Below are 19135 nucleotides of genomic sequence, written 5' to 3'. Positions count from 1 at the left end.
CATTGACGCTAGCTTGACGTATTTAGTGCGTTGCAGTTCCTCATGGTGGCCACTAGAGAGTAGTGAAAATCACGATGTTAAAATTTTAACATACTCATCCGTCATCTCCAATTAGCATCAAATCAGACAAAAGACTGGATTTTTCAGTAGCCTTGCTAGCCAGGCAAATTTTTATTTTAATTTAAAATTAATCTGTCCCAGTGGATAAGATGAGCATCTTTTTGGTACCTGTCTGTCAAATCACTCTCAACCTTCATGTCTCCCCAGAGTTTCCCAACAGGTCAGTTTATTGTAATTCACAACATGATACATGGCTTTATATTACTGGATAAGAAAGTACACACCAATAATACATCGTTAACATGATTATTTCATGTTAAATTCTGTTAGCGTTATTTTTTCAGATTGATCGCTGTATTTTAAACATGTTTGTTAATGAATTTGTTCCACAATTTTGAAAGTTGCTTTGGAGTTCCTCACTCGGACACTGGATGGCAGTCACGATCATACACTCATGAGGTATAAACAGAGTTAGCACTTTATTTTTATATTACTACTACAGAAAGATATGCGCTAAATAACAAAAATAATAGAAAAGGAACGAAATACATGTTTCAAATCAGATTTTTAAAATACTGTACGTAAGAGACGGTTCAAATATAACATTTTGTGTGAAAGAAGACTTTCTTTGTTTTTTACTTTTATTAATATGATTTTTTTCTCAATGCTTCTGAAATAATTACAAGTCACTATTCAGAATATCCAGTCTCCCATTTCATAATAACGCGTATTCCTGCCCTCTAGTGGTCACAGTCAGGAACAACAACTGCACACCACCAGTCTCAAGTAAGACACAATAGCATTACTTCCGGTTATTGCTTCAAAATAAAACTTTCAAAACTGTGCAGATACAGACCACTCCATCTCATGGATGTTTATAGATCCATGCTCCATCTACACAATTTTTTCCACTTCCGCTATGATGTGTTCATTATGTCACGTGAATGTGCTTGTCAGTAACACCAATACGCTTGGCTTCCTATTTCGTCGCGAGTCTTGTTCAGTTCTTCAGTACAAATGTGAGAAGAAGATCAGCAGGATGGATGTCGTGTGTGTAGCGCTTCATTATGGTGGCGAGTCAAACCAATGTTAGTGGGCAGAGCGAGTCATACCTCCAGTCCAGAAGGTGGCGGTAATGCGCGTTGCTATTTGTCACCCGACCGTAATCACAGAAGAAGAAGAAGAAGAAGCGGGCGGAAGTAGATTTGTTTACTGGCTGCTGCTGCAGGCAGGTATGCTTTCAAAGATATCACTTGAATTAGAATGAATTATTCTCTCAAACGTTTAACTGTGTATACTGGTGGCTGTTTTTTATATTTCAGTCTCAGAGGAAGAGATAGAGTTGGCAACAGAAAAACTAAACGGTGCAGAAAGCTTGGGAATTCGCTGCACGTTAGCTTCGTTCAGCTACTTAGCTAATGTTGGAGTTAGGATAGTTGTAGCAGTACTGTTATATATTCAAAGATATTGCTATTTAAATATTTCCTGCTCGATAAATGTACACATCTGTTATAGCATGACTTCCGATGTTTAAGAAATAGGATATTTTATTTAATTCGGCAGTAGTCCTTTTACAAATGGCGCACGTTTTACAATACAGTAACGTTTATAACTTGCAAAAATGTTTCGCAAAGCGTTTCAAAAATATGTATTATTATTAAATGCAAGTCGTCAGCAAAAGTTGTGACAATAAAGAGGATCCAGGTGCTGACTGGTTGTGAGTGTAATCTGTTGTTTCTGTGATGTGTAACTGTGTCCTCTCTCTGCCTGCTGTCCTGAAGGGAAATGGACAAGAATGAAGACCAGGTCCAAACAACCAGCAGTAAAACTTTGCTTATCCGCCACTTACCAGCAGAGCTCGGCCAGGATGAGAAAGAGGACCTCTTAAAGTATTTTGGAGCCGAGACAGTCAGGGTTTTCTCCAACAGGGGTCGTTTGGTAGGTTGTGCCTCACTGAGACTTGACCTCTTGAAATTCATACAAGTTGCTGTCCAGTCTGACCTGGCTTTTTCTATATCCGCAGAAACATGCAGCCTTTGCAACCTTTGGGAGTGAGAAGTCAGCAGCAAGAGTGAGTTACCAATGTGGTGTTTGTAATTGTGAGAAATATTAGACAGCCTAATTTATGTGGATTTTGCTTCAACTAATGTAGCTAATTTTGTATCATAATCCATCCTGTATGACATTCAGCCCCCTTCACATCTCTTCTAGGCTCTTAGCAGGCTCCATCAGTTAGAGATTCTTGATCGTACGCTTGTAGTGGAGTTTGCAAAAGACCAAGATCATGTGACAGTTTTAAAGGACCCACCAGTGTCTCACAGGTATGTTGCTTGAATCATATGAATTAAGAAACACAGATCTGCACAGATTACAGTTATCAGGAAAGTACTTAAATATGCTGGCTGTTGAGTCTTGCTGTGAGATAAAGCCATATGTTTGTGTCTGGTATGTGGTCTTAAATCATGTTGTAAGACGATGGTGGACCAGAAATTATTTTTCAAACACAGGGATTTTATTTTCATGATTATAGAAATGACCATGAATCAGATGAACCAGACTCACAACTGACATTAAATCCATACATAGCGCAAAAGTGAAACTCACTCTGCTTCAGTGTGAACATACAGTTATAAAGTTAAACTGAATATCTAGCTTGATATCTACATCAGCATCCAGTACATGATCAAGGATGAAAGCTGCAGTCGAGCCATTTTTGTAACATGCACCATCTTTATTCTACAGTGGTAAACATGTTGGAAAACAGCAGGAGAAACGGGAGACCAAACAGCCGAATATTCCTCTCATAGAGACTGGCGTTGCACCTAGTCTTGGGTGAGTGTTGCATGAATGTCCGTCCATACGCAGCTTTTGACAGCATTGGTGTGATATGAGCTGATCTCAATGTACTGTGTGTTGAGAACGAGATAAGGAATGCTGTTTTTATGATTTGTTTTTGCTAAATCTATCTGTAAGGCCAAAGACACTGGAGACTTTCCTAAACTGATGTTTAAATTATACATAGCAGATAGGTTAGTATGTAATTCTCTAGCGCATTATACCGAAGAGATCATTTTGAATTCAAGTATTCGCTGTCGCCAGGTGCGGGGAGGCAAATAAAAATACAAATAAACTACATTCTGCAGTTTAACAGACTCTATCTGTTTAGTGTGCAAGTCTACACCCAAATGATACCTCATACACTTGAGTATGTATGAATGTATGTATGAATGTATGTATGACACATGCTCTCCAAACCTGGTGTTGTCAGTGTAGGTGTGTAGTGGCTGCCCGAAGGCTAGCTGACAGCAAACCTGGATGACAATCTGAGAGCTGTAGTCGGGGGCTGTCAGCAGCCCTGTGTCCAATTAGATGGTCAGGCTGCCATTGAGTGCCTGACAGGCCGTCTGTCCTGCCAGTTGGTGGGACCAGGTGGTTTTTGATACCTCTTGCTCCAATACTGACAGTCTGTCCTGCCTTGTGCTAAAATTTGGATTAGCCTTTAGTGTCCACTCTGTCCTGATATGATGCAGTTTGTTTTATTATGTATTTGTTGCACAAATCGATACTAAACTGATTGTTTATTGAAAGCCCTGTAATGTGAATAAATCAAACGATGAATCTTTGGAGAATTCCTGATTGGATTCAAATTTAGTGTGAGCAAATAAAAAACATTTTATTCTTCTCATTGTGTATAGCAGTAAAGAGGTGTCTGACAGTTAAAATGCTGAGACATTTTGATTCTGACAAGAATGTATTTTAGGATATTAAAAAAAAACTGATGTCAGAAAGTAACATTAACATTAATGTACAAATATTATTTTTATTAAATAGGTTTTATATTTGGTTGTAGTGCAAAATGCAAAATTTGCTTCAGTGATCTACTACAAGAAACCAGATCAATTTTAAATGTATTGAGGCTTGTAGCGATCGATTCAAAACAACATAATATGTTGGATGGGGGTTTGTCTTTTACGGGGTTCACTTTGTTGGTGACTAATGTCAGCAACTCTGCAGTTCATAGAAAAGTCTGGTAGACAAAGACACCGTTTTGGAGATTTTGCATTTTCAGAGCTCCCCAGCCCTCGGTGGCTTGAGTGATTTTTGATAAAACTGCGGTTAGTGTGTACACTTTGCAAAACTGCACTGCAGGATTGTAGGAACACTGCTAGTATGTCCAACCATCTGTTAATGCCAGTCAGCTTTCCTAGCAGTAAGCAGACACCAACAGAAATTGTATCATGGTCTGTGTAATTTTATATCATAAAATTGATACATAATTATATAAAGCTCCTAATTTTTTTATTGAAAATCTGTTCATCAGTACAACAACTGGACATGAATGTAGTTAATCCACTGATTCAAATAACTGGCATATCAAGGTACATCATCAGATCCATGCCAAGATATATGAAATTCCAATATCTGTAAAAAAAAAAAAAATCCTGCTTGATTTGTAACATTGCCTTCAGTAGCCCAATCACAATACAGTCCCTCAGTAACAAGCTCAGTCCAAAAGGTCATTTAGCTTCTATTTCCTGGATAAAGAGCTCATTCCAAAATTTCACAATTTAGTTCTGCGTTCCTGAGTAACATTAGTGCAAAGACGTATCATTTAGCCAACAATTCCTCAATAACAAGCTCTTTCCAAAAGTTTACCATTTAACCAACGTCAATAACAAGCTAACTCTGAAATGTTGCTATTTAGCTGCTAGTTCCTCCCCGCTAATATAAAAGTTTACCATTTAACCACTACTTTCGCAATAACAAGCTAATTCCGGAAATTGTGCTGCTTAGCCACTCGTTCCTAGAATGTACTAAGTGTTCATCAGTTACTCAATAACAGCCTTACTCTGAAAGTTTACTCTTTGGTTGCTAGTTTCTCAGTTACAAGCTAATTCTCAAAATGTATGGAGACAAAATAAGGTGAAGGTATTTAGGAGCTGCTTGTCAGACTTCTTTTTTCATGTTCCTTTTAGATATTGTGTTATTTTTGTTATAGCATGTTATTTGTAGAAAAAATCATGTACAGTATCAAACTGTTATACAATTTAGGCTGTTTTAAAGTTATTACATTTCACTAACTGATTTCAGTTTTAACTACTCTTCTCAGTCCCAGCAGGACCGACTGCTGACATATCCCTTGTCATCTAGTTAAGTAGCAGATAATATATAATACATATCGTAACCACACCTCACGTCTTTGTTCATTTGGCCTGAGTAGATTTAAATTTGTTCTCTCCTGCCACGCCGAGTCTCAGCTTATGAAGATTATTATTACATGAGGACAAGCCTTGGTGCTGACATTGCATGCTGGTCCCAATGTCCCTTAATGGCTGGATTTTACATTTTGTTGGCTGAGTGCTTGTCATCTAAAGAATAAACTACTTGGCTAAAGCTCACAGGCTGGGCCGCATTTTCATGTGTCTCCATTATTTTGACATATGTTGTGATTTGTTCTGTGAGGTTGTATTTAAGGCAGTGAGTTGCAGCTACAGAGTTCCCCTTTAAGTAACTTTGTCTTTTCCTCTCACTCTCTCTCCTGCAGGTTGAAATTTCAATCCAATCCCACTTTGAAATATTTATACCCACCACCGTCTAATGGCATTTTGACAAATATAACGCACGCCCTCATCAGTGTGCCAAAGTTTTATGTTCAAGTGAGTAAACACTGCTTCTTTGATATCATTTTAGTCTTTATCCAATACCTGCATGTCTCTGATATGCAGATGTTTCTCCTCTGTGTGTATGTATTTGTATTTTGGTATCTTTTTATACTGTCTCTGTTTCACACCTTCCTTATTTGGAAAGTGTGAATTTATACAAAAAAAATGCAAATGTGACAGCTTTTCTAGCCTTCAGATTTATATTGTGAAATGGAAATACGATTCTGGAATAAGTGTCCCAGAGGTTTTTGAACTGCATCCAACCTCTTAAAGATCAAACAGCAAACATTTGCCTTTTAAATTTCAATTTTGGGAGCTAGTATTAATAATAAACCATAAGTGGGAGGCATGAGTTATGGGTTTAACATTTCCCTGGGAGCCGCGCTGCTTGGATTTTTCATTGCTGCTACTTCCGGCGTTGGCGTCTTGGTGGTGCTAGTGTGTTGCGGAGGAGCTGCCTTCATGCTCAGCCTCACCACTGGTATCTCACTTCAGCCTCAATCTCACCTTGATCCCCATATTTTAAATGAAAATGCAAAAGCCTTGCAATCTGTTTTACATATGGAGCCCGAGTTGCAGGCTGCCTGTTTGAGAGCAGCAGTATATTTATATTACCAGCTCCCACCCAGCTCGTGGTTTGAATCCTGAGATACAACTATCACTGTTGTAATACTCGTATCTCCAATTATACAGGTACTGCATCTGATGAACAAGATGAATTTACCGTGTCCCTTTGGCCCTGTCACTGCCAGACCTCCCTTGGTAAGCTTGCATACATTATTGTTGAATGGAGAATAAAAGGCCGATGGCCTGAATACTTTAAAGATGGATACAACCTATTAATGTTAAACAAGATAAACTGTTTTAATGAGGAGGCCATTATTCAAATATTTCAGATTCAATATGTTATTTACAAGGCAGGAACCCAGCTAGGGCTGCAACTAACGAATATTTTCATTGTCAAGTAATCTGTCAATTAATTTCTTGAGAAAAATGGTTTTACAAAGCCCAAGATGACATCCTTGAATATCTTGTTTTGTCCACAACCCAAAGATATTCTGTTTGCTGTCATAGAGGAGTAAAGAAACCAGAATATTGTAACTTTTTTTTTCTTAAAAAATTAATCAGACCATTAATTGATTATCTATAGACTTAAAAACTAATTTAATAGTTGACAACCAATCAACCGACGCAACTTTAAACTCAACTATTGAGGTAAACCAGCTCCCAGTTTTAGAGGACCCTCATTAAATCAGTGGGTTATTGGTTTAGTGACACACTTTTTGGAACTCCAGCAGCAATTCCTGCTGAAATCATGTAAAAGCGCCAATCTTTTGCTAAAAATTAAGACGTACACGGAAAGCCTTGAGTACTGAAGACCGGCAGTGGATAAGTTTATTTCTGTCACAATGTATAAATCTTAAATTGTGAGGAGATAGATATTGTTTTGTTTGAAGGGAGGTTGAATATGTCACTTAAAATAAAAATATCATTGTCTTAACTTGAGTACAGAAAGTGTTAATATTATGATTCGTTAGCTTCAGCATTATCAACAATTTCACTAATAGAATGTTTGAAGTGTTTTCATGCAAAATGCCTAAGATTTGTTTGTTCCAGCTCTTTAAAGGTGGATATTTTCTGCAAGCAATTTGACGATGTCACCTATGGTGCTTAGACTCATGTGATGGGCATTTTTCAAGCATTATTTTTGGGTAGTTTATGGACCAATCAATTAATTTACAAAATAATTATTAGATTAACTGATAATGACAAGAATCGTCGATCACAGCCCTGTAAAGTTTACTACTTACTTATTTATTACATTCATCTATTATTATTGGTGCAGGTAATATTTGAACACTTCGCATAAGTCTCAAAATGTTGTGCTTTAATAAAAACTATGATAAATCAGCCCTGCTGTGATAGGAAACAGGTGGCTGGGCATGCTTTAATACTAACAAATGATCAATTCTGCTGCCTGCAAACCAATTCTCACTTCTTAAGCATTGCTTAAAAGGTACCTTTCTGAAGAAGATGCTCGTGAAATGTGTCTGTTGAACCTGGAGGCATCTGTAAGCTAAGCCATGTTGTTTTGTTTCCTGCAGTTTGAGTATCTGCCTCCTGCGCCACCCATCCCCATGCCTCCTCCCTTCCCTCCCGACTACCCCCCTTTACCAGAGGAGGAGATGGAGCTGTCCAGTGAGGAAGAATCTGAGTATGAGAGTGGGGACGACGAAGACAAGGAAAGGTGAGGTGCACATAACTCATCGAATTCAAGAGGACTCATCTCTCCATAAATGCGTTCTTGAGAAAAAAGGAATTTCATTTTGTTATCATATTGCAGCCGCCAGTCGTGCCGGCGTGCTAATGTGTCATTCAGAAGTAATAATGTTTCTAGAAACACAAGTGGCTTGAAGGGAAATGTCTTTAAATTCCAGCGGGTGGGCGATGGTAGACTTTTTTCTTCCCTTATTCCCTATGCTTGCTTTATTTCAGGATTGTTCGTCTGATGGGCCTGGTCAACCAAGCATGCAAAAGACCCCCGAGACCAAAAACAGCTTCGAAAAGAAAAAAGCCCAAGATCAAGGATCTACTCTATGCTCCCAAACCAGACTCTCAGAGGTACACCAAAGGCACTCATGCATGTCACAGTCCTTACACACAGCTCATCTTGAGACAGTATTCATAGGCAGCTAAAAAGGAGTACAAAAACCTCGAGACAATAACTCTTCCTCATAAAGACAGCCTTGTGTGGCTCAGACACTTATTGTTTCAGCACCACACAAGCACACACAAACTCCCTTAATGACAGACTCTGTTTCAAAACTATAAAAACACACGCACCTCAGTGTCTCCTGGCTTCATGTGTGCGCACTGGGAAATATCTGTGGTTGACCAGACCAAAACATCCCTGCCGTTAAGCCGCTCAGGAGCCGGGTTTATTGTGGGTACTTTTTAGAGGCTGCTGTTTAGGCCAGTGGTGATTGTCTCTGTTGTCCTCAGTGCTCCAGTGCTGCAGCCCTCCGACGTGTTTGAGCAGCCCCTCCCCGCCGGCCAGAAGAAAATTGAATTCCACATTTCGGGTCCAGAGGTGGCAGCCATAGTGGAAGGAAGTGGGCCAGGTCAGCATGATGATGAAGGCAGAGGTAGGGGCTCCGCTCGATACTCACTTCCTGCAACTTCTGATTATTTTTATGTCAAAACCAGAAATATTCAATTTAAAATAGTTGAAAACAGAGCAGCTCCTCACATTTGAGTTTATTGATATTTGGCACTGGAGTCTAAACGTTAGAAGATTAATTACTTATCAAAAACTACTATTTTACTATTTATTGACTAATTGATCGACTAATCGACTGAGGTTTTCCTCAAGGTTGTATGACACCACTTTACTAAAAGTAAATCAGCGGTAATATCGACTAGGACTGCAACTAATGATGATATTCATTATCAATTACTCTGCCAGTTATTTTGATGATTATTCGTTGATATATGTGTCAAAAAAAAAAGGCTATCTTAAAATGTCTTTTTTTCTCAAACCAACTGTCATAAGACTTTTTGGCTTGAAAAATGACTGATGATTATCAGAAAAGTTGGCAACTAATTGTCTTTCGATCAATTAATTGACTGACGGTTGCAGCTCTATTGTCAGAACAGGTTTGCACTGCCTTATTAATGGTATCTGGGATCTCTGTAGTCTAACTAATGAGTTTATAGAATATATTGAAACTCAGGCTTCAACACACAATTCATCTGACTGTGGGATCATTGTCTCAATGAATCAATTAATCTCTGGGCCTACTAAATGTCGTAAAAAAAAGTCCAAACTAGTGCCTGTAAATGTCTTAGTTTGTCCAAGCAGTACTCAGTAACCTGAAAATATTTCCTTTTAAAATGATATAAAACACAGAAAAGTAACAAATCTACACAGTTGGAATTGGCAAATATCTAGAATTTCTGCTTGAAAAATGACTTTAATGTTTATGCAATGTTCAAAATAGCTGCTTAAATTTCAGTCGATTAATCCTCTAATCTTATTAGCTTCAATTGAGATTAATATCCATGCTTTCCCCACACTTTTCTGTTAGTGATTATTTGTATCTTTGGATGGAACTTGGTGCCAATGCAATTGAGGCTCAGGCAAATGAACCTAAGTTGTCTTGAAGAACACAGAAATCGTCTATTAAAAGTAGATCAGACTTATACTATAGTCTGCACATACATATGAGGGATTCAGTATAAAAAGTGCACTGCCTGCTCTTTTTGAGGAAGAAAGGCACTGTAGGGATTTGATGATTACTATACATCATGTTTATTATCACATTGAAGCAGGAGGTGGTTTGATACTTCTATTGACATAAGTTAAAGCCATGGGTGAAGTCAGAGCCAAGTGTTACACAGCAGTATATCACAGAAGCAACTCGCACCGAAAAGGTTTTACCATTATCTGTATGAGGAAATGTCATTGGGGGCATAGTCTGTGTTACTTGTCAGCTGTGCAGTTCCCTGTTTGCCTTATCTCCCTTCTCTCTAGCTACAACTTCACTCCCTGGCAAGCCCCTGAGAAGTAAAATAGATCTCAAAGTCAAACACAAAAGATTTCCTAAAGGCAGGGGAAAGATAAACTATGACAGGTGGCTTTTTGGATTAGTCTTGTTTTGGGAAAGGAGGGGGGTGTTGGATCCGATAAACAAGCTATTTAAATGAAAAGGGGAGGTGGGGGACAGATAAGGAGGAGGATAATTTTGAAAGCAGTGATCTAGTTCTCTGCCGAGAGTGTATCAGAAAAGCTCCCCAACACTTCTTGCTCCAGTGCACACATACACACACACACACACCTTATGTGGATGACAAGTTTCTTTTTTTTTTTTTCCTCCCCGGATTTGTACAGGCTCACTGCTCTTTGTAATTCCATCTACAACGTGTGTGTGCGCATGCATGCGCTCCTCAAAAGTCTGCCAGAGTTATCCTTCCCAGCGCCTTTCAAACTCATGTTTGTAAAACAGGGATGGATTTTGATTTGATTACAGCTCTTTATTTGATCGTACATTTCTGCATACAGCTCACTCTGGAGACTGTCTTCTGTCAATCATCAGTGCAAACACATCACACTTAAACATTATTTTTGCCAACAACAATCAGTTCATTATAGTATATTTTCGCAATTAATCGTATAGTCTGTAAAATATGAAAAATGTGTAAAATTGTAAACAACAAAAAAAAACAAACAAACAAAAAAAAAACTCAACTCACAAATCACAATTTCCCAGAACCCAAAGTGACATCATCAAATTTCTCCTTTGTCAAACAAAAGATTCTTCATTTACTGTCATAAATTGCAAAGAAAAGCAGCAAATTCTACATTAAAGAAGCTGGAACGAGCAAATGTTTGACATTTTTGCTTTAAGAATGATGTAAACAACCCTTATAATGATGTTGATGAAGGTTCTCAGTCTTTTAATGATGTAATTAGTTTTTATTTTGATCAACCAAGCAATAAATCAACACATTTTTGCAGTTGTAATAACATTTATCGTATTATTCTCAACTCAACCAGTGTATAATGGAAAGAAATTCTAAACATGAATATGTTTAACTAATTGTGACCAAGATGATTTGCCTCCACTCTCCCATCCTGAGCTTGTTTGGTTTACTGAAAAGGATAAACATGGTGGAAGTGATTATTTCACCATCTGCCATTGTTAGACACTTTGAAAACTTCCATCTGTATTTGTGCTGGAGGGAGAGAGTTGTCTTCCTGTTTTCTATCATAAAGCAATCCAGTAGATCCAACTTGGTGGCACATAATGTAAGCTGCTGCCAGCGATATTGCCAAAATTAACAGTGACAACTTGATAAGTTGATTTTAATGTGTTAAATATAGTTTCCTTAACATACTCTGTGTCCCTTCAGAAGAGCTCAACCTCAGCGGCAGTCAGGAGGAGGCTGAGGGTTTTGGGAAGCTTTACCCCAGCGCCCAGCCATCCCAACAACAAGACGAACACAGCGGCGACGAGCAGGATCTCACCTCAGGCATCATCTCCAGAAAGGAGCTGGAGAAAGGACGGCTGTCAAGAGATGGTAAACAAACAAGACCTTTTTAAACAGCACAGTGTCTCTTTAGCAGCTCCGGTCACTCTCAGCAAAGAAGTTATAAACTACCTACCTATTAATTTTTTCTTTTCTCTCCTAATCTAAAGACATGAATATTGGTATCAGGAAAAGTGATCATGTGATCAGGTTAGCGAAGTGTCGCCAATAATCATCCAGCCATTTTTTCCTGTTAGCAAATGTTTTGTATTGGTGCTGTGCATTGAACAGCAGTGACAATAACAAGCTAAAAAACACTTTTGCATTTCCCGTTTAGAACAGCTATAACTGTCTTCTTCCCTCGCACAAATCCTATTCTGTGTTGCAAGAAGATTGGAAGCAGCAAGAGTGGTTTGTTTGAAATGCATATTAGCAAAATTTGGCAGTTAATATGAGCAGTGAGAGCCATTGTGGCTGAACAAAAAAGAAAAGTGCCAACTGCAGAAAAATCTAACTTGACAAAAGAATCTGATAGATCCCTGAGGGGATGAGGAGTTTGTGCCAGAAAGTTTAGCACCGCCGTTACCTTTCTAAGATTTAAAACCTCTACAGGATGATCAGGACCGAGGGGAGATGTAAAATAGTTGTTTTTCCTTTTTGAATGGTAAATTCTGCTGTTGGTAATTAACTGCTGTCTGTCTTTAGGAGGGTGTCCAATGTTGAGTGCAAAACATCAGCTAAGTGACAATTGTGGATTATTATTTCAAGCAGTTTCTCTCTGATTGTCAGTAGAAAAACACTTGAATACAGTCTTATAATCAATATTTTTTTTTTATTGAAATGGAACAAAAGACTGCGTGTTATATGTGTGGGAACCCCACAGAGAAATGTTGCCCAACCTGTCAGTTCCCCTCAGCCTTACTGAGCATTTTAGCATCTTGTTAGTTTTTCCTTTCTCATCAGTGCCATTTCCAGACACAAGCAGCTGTTTTCTGCATGCAACCCACCCAGCAGCAAACCACACACAAAGTTAGCGCCGAGCTGTCAAACATAGTGTCGAATTTAGCAGCTAAGTAGCAAAATACATTCCTCGGGACCCATTAAAGACCAAAATGAGGCTGAAAGGAGAGTAAATATTGTACCTACATTTGTTAGATGACCAGAAACATGACTTCACTTGAATGCAAATTTGGGATGTTAATGATGAATCATTAATCCATTAATCGCAGTCAAAAATATAACTGATAAAAAATTATCATTTTTAATTGCTACAAGTTGTTACGTAGAGCTCCTTGAATACAGACTTTGACCTCCTGGGTGCAAATCTACAATTGATATTAAGATTTATAGCTCCATTTACATTCATATCTGTTAGAAAAGTGTAAATGGGTGATTGCAGTTGCTTTGAACGGTGCTTTTGCTCTTGAATTTCATCATCCTACAACCCCTGAATCCACATTAGTGGACAGTTACATTTCTAACTGTATTTCTTTAATATAAATCTAATCACAAAATAAAAGAGAAGTACTGAGCTGAAAGTGTGTGTTTAATATTAAGATAATGTTTTCTGTCCGGATATGATTTCCATTCGAATGCAGCACAAATAAGATACGATACGTCCAGGTCATATCTAAAATGAACTGGCTGGTAGGTGTTGGGATCAAACACAAATTCATTGCTTTAATGTCTGCTCACATCTCCTAGTCTAGTCCTTCAGTCCACTCTGTCTTAAATAAAACATGGAGTGGATGATATTGAGTTGCAATGACTTTGAATCTACCTTTTTGTAGGTATAGGCAGCTCTGTGATGCTTTGCACTTGTTTTTGAAATGAACCTTGCATCATGATTTTCTCTTCTTCCCTCTTTTTAAAACAGAGATAAAAAGGATGTCTGTGTTTAAAAATTATGAACCGGGTGAGCCAACCTGCAGACTGTACGTGAAGAATATCGCAAAGCAAGTGGAAGAGAAGGTAGGTGCATTTATAGCACTTGACCCACTTCTGTGTGTTTGTTTCAGTGGATATGATGCTTATTCTGTTCTTATGTTATCAGAATTTTGTGATATTAATTGATAATAATGAACGAGTTGGAAATCCTCAAATCCTACATCATTTCTGCAAAAACAATACAATCAAAAATTGCATTCATTGTCATATACTGCCGTTTTTTCCTGAAATTCATCATTTGTGCTGCAGGAGCTGAAGTACATCTATGGGAGATACATCAACCCTTCATCAGAAGCAGAGAGAAACATGTAAGTAAACTGCAATCCACATAATCTTGACTTAATTTCTTATTGACATAGGCTTGCGTGTCTCTTCACCCCCTCCTATCTTCATGAGCTATTTTCGACTCTGGCAATTTGTCACTTTCCCTTGAGAGTTTTAGTAATTCATGCTGACTGTGTGTTGTGTTATTAATAAGTATCTAACCTGACGTAGGGATCATGAGGGACATTTTTATGTTCGTGCATCAGCAGTACTTCAAATGAATATTCCACCTGAGTCATCAAACCGAGCTTATGTTGAGTAGAGAGGCCAGACTCTGAACACAGATGTAGGTGATAAACAGGAAGATGCAGCTCTGCCAGAGAAACAGATTGTCCTCTGATAACCTGTTCCTAAATTGTGGAGGTTTTAGTTTTTTCCTATTTGAGGGTAACTACAGTTTATTTTAGTGAATTCAAATGTGACATGCTATGCAAATAAATCCTAACCTTTATCTTACTAGTTTTTTATGTGTCTTACCTTGACCCAAAGGCCTGAAGGTTTTCATTTTCACCAAACACAACAGCAGACCCTACTGAGCAGTTGCAGAGATGCATGAAAGGTCAAGACCTGGTAGATGTTGCGGCCAAGGTTTAACCAAGAATATGTTCTTATTCAGATCAGTACATTTAAAATCACATCTGAAATCAATCTACTGTCATGGACACTATTACTCATGTAAACAATATTTGAAATGAAATTATCTTTGTTGTCATATTTGTTTGTTGTCTCGTGGCGTCGAAATTAGTGAGCATTAAATGATCTTGATCGAAACATACAATCAAAGTTAATCAGAACAGCCTGGAAAATAAACTGATAATATACATTGATTGCTGTGGGCATAAAGGAATTCTGTAAACGTTATTTTACAGAATTGCTACATATATAGTAACAATTTAGATGCGGTGATAAAGTGCTTGAATTTTAATTTTGGAAAGCTCGCAGAAAGGTGCTTTTCCAAAATGTTAAATCTTAAAACGCCTGTGTTGACTGAGAAAGCCGAGCTTTTGCAAATTGATGACAAGCTACCGGTGAGGTTCAAGGGCTGTGTGACAGTAAAGAGACATAATTTCTGTCATATCTAACCTTAGTTGTGATAATCACCAATCACATAATCACATACAGCTGTTGTCATTAACCTGTATTTATACCGATTTTGTTGCGTTGCGATCATAAATTGGTAATTGGGTCAGCCCAGCTGTTCATCCCACTCCTTATAATGTTGGATATTATGCAGTTTTTTGTAGCCAAATGAAACATGGACGACAAATAAGATGTCTTCTTCTATTGTTCAGATCTTTCACTGGGAGCAGAGGTGTGGAAACAAATCTTTTTCATGCAAATCTGAGTTTTAAGAAATTAGAAGGCTTGTTGTAGTCAAACTGACAACAGCCTACACACTGCCTAAGCTATCCACGATGCAATGTTAACTACTGTTACTTTGTTTATGGTTGTACCAAACAAACGGTAGATGTACTAGAACTTTAGTTGATTCTCTAGTTGAAGTTGCACATCAGTAAATTTAGTGGTTGAAATAAAAGCCTGCAGATTCTTGGCTCTCAGTGACACATGATTAACAAGTACTGTTTTATGTGGTAACAGGAGCAGAAAGCCTTCGTATGTAACGCTGAACAGCCACACACTATGATGTTGACTCTGCCCAGCCACAAGCCTTGAGTGATAATGATGTGCCATGCTCTGCTTTTTCTTTCCCTCAGGTTTGACATTGTGTTAATGAAGGAGGGGCGGATGAAAGGGCAGGCCTTCGTAGGACTCCCCAGTGAGCAGAGTGCAGAAAAAGCCCTGCGGGAAACCAACGGCTACGTTCTCTATGACAAACCCCTCGTCGTTGTATCCTTTTATCCCCTTTTCGCAAGATGAAACAAGGACAAGGATTTTATAAGGAGTGGAGATCCAGGTTATATGTCTGGTTGGGTTCAGTTATTTGGTGTGTAGAGGAGGACATATGTAGATGTATATAGATGTCAGTTATCTTTAGTGGTGCAATATTTTTTTTCTTATTATTTTTAATTATAAGTTACTGAGAAAAAGTTATATAAATTGGAGGAATGTTCAATAGCAAACTAGCTAACTACACTTTGCCAACAAGTTTTGGGCAACACCGTATATGTAAAATTCATCCCACAAGTAACCATTCAAAAAACAAAACAACATTTAAATCAGGTATAAACCACTGCACAGGATCAAATGTCACTGAACATGCATGAAAAGACCATTAAGAGGTGGGGTGATTATTAAGTGGACCCCTCGCATCGCAGATGTGTTGTTGGCTTTGGTCCTCCGCGCTTTCAGGAGGATGAGGACTAATTTCTGGCAGCCCTGATCCACCACCTGCTCTTCCTCAGCGCAACACTGATAATTGAACATCAACATTTGAACTTGTCTAATGGAACAAGGCTATTGATTTTGATGGTGTTTTAATGTGCACCCCATAACCAATTAGCCCGGCGACAGCATATTAGCCTTTGAGTTAAAATAATGAATGGTGAAGTCTGCAATGTAATTTACTTGAAGAAGTTATCCTGCATGCAGCTGTACTCCAGGTAAGGTGACAGTGCTGGAGCTTAGACTGCATTTCAACCACAAACAACTTCTTTGTTGGATTATGTTAAAAAACAATACAGAGTTGTCATTTAGTCACAGTTCAGCTAATTAAGAGATGGTTTGAAAGCTTTAAAATTTGCTGTTTTGCTGACTGGAGTATGTTAGCTTTTAGATTTTTAGGTTCTGTATGATAAGCCTCATGGCTCAGGCAACCTGAGTCAAGTACAATAATGGCTGACTCCACCACTAACAATAAAAACTACTATATGGAGAGGTAATTACTAATGCAAATAGATAACATGGCTATTGCAGAAAAAACATCAACCATGAACCCCATCAAAACGTGTTGGATTTCCAGGAAATGGTGAGGATTGTATTGTATTTTACTGAAATAATGTGAAAAATGTTCCTCTGACAAAGTTAATCTGAAAATACTGCAAGTGCGCTGAAAAGGTTGCAAAAAGAACTCACACATGCGTGATAAGGTGGTTTCAAAAAATCCAGTAAGGTTCAGTCTGGTACAGATGCCTTTTTAAGCAGTCATAGTCAGAGGACAGCCGGTCCCAGTTTAGATTCCCTATAATGATTTTTTCAGTGCTAGCCTGAGACTGCAGTATGTTACTTGCCAGGGAATCCTCAAGCAGCCTGCTACTAAAATAAGTGACCTGGAAGAAAAACCTGCACGAAATGTTGATAGTTAAAAGTGTACGTTTTATACACAGACAGCACTGCAGCGGCAGCCTTTCACACACGTGGCTCCTCCCTGTTTATTTAGCCTGTCACATCAGCAAACAGTTTATCAATCTATGTGAATGGCAGCCACAGTCACTGAGTAAGTGAGGCCAACACCAGTGAAGCGAGACACCTCCGTTTTTATAAGGTCCATTTTTGGCCGGTAGTCTTTTGGCATTTATGAGCAAACAGCTGCGGCCTTTTCTCAAATTAAATTCATATGAAGCAGCGAGTGCCATGAGGAAGAGGGCCCCTGTGGCTTGAAGCTGCTGCATATGAGTAAAACATGACAATATATGAGTGTGATATAAATTACCAATCTATGATGACCGATCTATGAACCAATGCACAGAGCTGAAATTGGCTTTTCAGGGAAGTTGTTTTGTTGTATATTTCCGGATGAAGGAGTAGACTTGTTGAGTGCGTAGGATCACTCTTCAATTGTGTAGATCAACTTCCTTTACTTAGGAGGCTAACAGTGCTTGCAAAAGAAAATGCTCCATCAAGTGAGAGTAAACCTTTTAACCTGTTTTGATGAAACCATTTGCTGCCTACAGACCTTAACTCTAAATTCACAGCAATTTGCCAGATCTGCAAGACCAAAACCGGACGCTACAGATACCAAGAGAGGACCAAAACAACGATGAACTCGACAGGTGAGTCAAGACAGCAAAACCGTTTGGGGATCTGCAGAAGGAGAATATTAAAATGTAATCTATACTCTTATGTATAGAACAAGCCTATTTATCTTTGAAATGGTGTTTTCCTTTTACACTTGTGTTTACACTTTATTTATTCAAGATGCCAAGGCTTGATATTGTGGCCCAGCAGAACCATTTGTATCCTTATTCTGGCATATCCTTTGGAAAGAGCAAAAGAAAATGTGGGCAGTGTGTTTGTAGTTTTTGTGGCAGAACTGTAATTTGAAACAACTCGACCATGTAGTGTAGAGTACCATGCTTTGTTTCTGCAGCTAATTGTATCTTACAAATCCTTTTTTTATGGAGACTCTGTAAACCTGTACTGTTTCGGCATCTCTTCAGCTTCTCTTTACGATGTTCTCTAAATTTCAGGTGATGGTCGTCAGATGTCATCTTCTTCTTTTATTGCTCAAAAAATAAAAAAAATATTTTATTAAAACAACTTCTGTCATGATTTCTTTCACTCACAACATCAAACATATGTCACCATTTGTGGGAACACTTCAGTCAAACTATCCTAACTGATTATCTTTAGTCCAAAACTTAAAGTCCTGACAACCGAGTAAATACAGACTGGGGAAGGTATATGAGATCTAGATTGGCTCTGCAGCAGATGGTGGGCTGTCAACACAGCAGAAAAACCACAGTCCTGAAGAGACAGCAAACAAACCAAACAGACTGCAGTGTGTGGGAAATTGCGGGGACTGGGTTAGCTTACCTTTACAATCCCTGGCTGGCCCCATCTGTGTGATTATAGAGAGTAAACGTTGGAGGGTGAACTTCTCCCCTCAACAGCCATCATAACTGCAGATTTGGAAATCAGATTGGTCTTTGTTCTCCTTTTGGTGAAAGCAATATTGGGAGGGGACTGAGTGCATGTCAATCATAGCCCAGTTAAAGTTTATGGTGTCTGATCTTTAAGACATCCAAGATGGAAAAACATGAAATCGCTCTGGTGTACAGCTGGCTAAATGTGGTCTGGCTTGATTCAGTTTGACACTAACCCACAGTTTTTATAATTATAGGCAATATAATATTTATAATGTTACACAGCATCTTCCCATGTTTTAGCTGGAGCTGATAAAGTTCAAGTTTTAACAAGGTCTCAGTTTGCCC

The 19135-nt window shown here is 38.5% G+C and overlaps 1 protein-coding gene across 4 annotated transcripts; it reads left to right on the top strand.

The window, feature by feature from the left end:
- Positions 1-1236: 1236 nt before the first annotated feature.
- Positions 1237-18461, top strand: rnpc3 (RNA-binding region (RNP1, RRM) containing 3). 4 transcript variants are annotated; one of them, XM_084340543.1, is made up of 16 exons: positions 1237-1292; positions 1842-1998; positions 2084-2131; positions 2272-2381; positions 2803-2892; positions 5606-5717; positions 6417-6485; positions 7829-7971; positions 8220-8345; positions 8727-8869; positions 11637-11804; positions 13630-13724; positions 13950-14008; positions 15740-15872; positions 17897-17974; positions 18392-18461. In XM_084340543.1, exons 2-15 carry the CDS (start codon positions 1846-1848, stop codon positions 17963-17965), a joined length of 1518 nt encoding a protein of 505 aa, XP_084196669.1. In that variant the 5' UTR covers positions 1237-1292; positions 1842-1845; the 3' UTR covers positions 17966-17974; positions 18392-18461. The 4 variants fall into 4 exon arrangements, with proteins under 4 accessions (XP_084196669.1, XP_084196670.1, XP_084196667.1 ...); XM_084340544.1 differs by lacking the exon at positions 18392-18461 and adding an exon at positions 18120-18385 and having other exon boundaries at positions 11640-11804; XM_084340541.1 differs by lacking the exon at positions 18392-18461 and adding an exon at positions 18120-18385.
- The last annotated feature ends 674 nt before the right edge of the window (positions 18462-19135 follow it).

Source organism: Pagrus pagrus (genome assembly GCF_965226575.1).
Source record: "Pagrus pagrus genome assembly, chromosome: 20".
In the NCBI taxonomy this organism is placed as follows: Eukaryota; Metazoa; Chordata; class Actinopteri; order Spariformes; family Sparidae; genus Pagrus; species Pagrus pagrus.
This window is presented reverse-complemented; position numbering and strand designations above follow the sequence as displayed.

Coding starts and splice junctions, on each gene's coding strand:
- rnpc3 (XM_084340543.1), top strand. CDS start 1,846: ATGGACAAGAATGAAGACCAGGTCCAAACAACCAGCAGTAAAACTTTG. Junction 8,870..11,636: donor GCATGATGATGAAGGCAGAG/GTAGGGGCTCCG, acceptor GTGTCCCTTCAG/AAGAGCTCAACCTCAGCGGC. Junction 14,009..15,739: donor TCAGAAGCAGAGAGAAACAT/GTAAGTAAACTG, acceptor TCTTTCCCTCAG/GTTTGACATTGTGTTAATGA.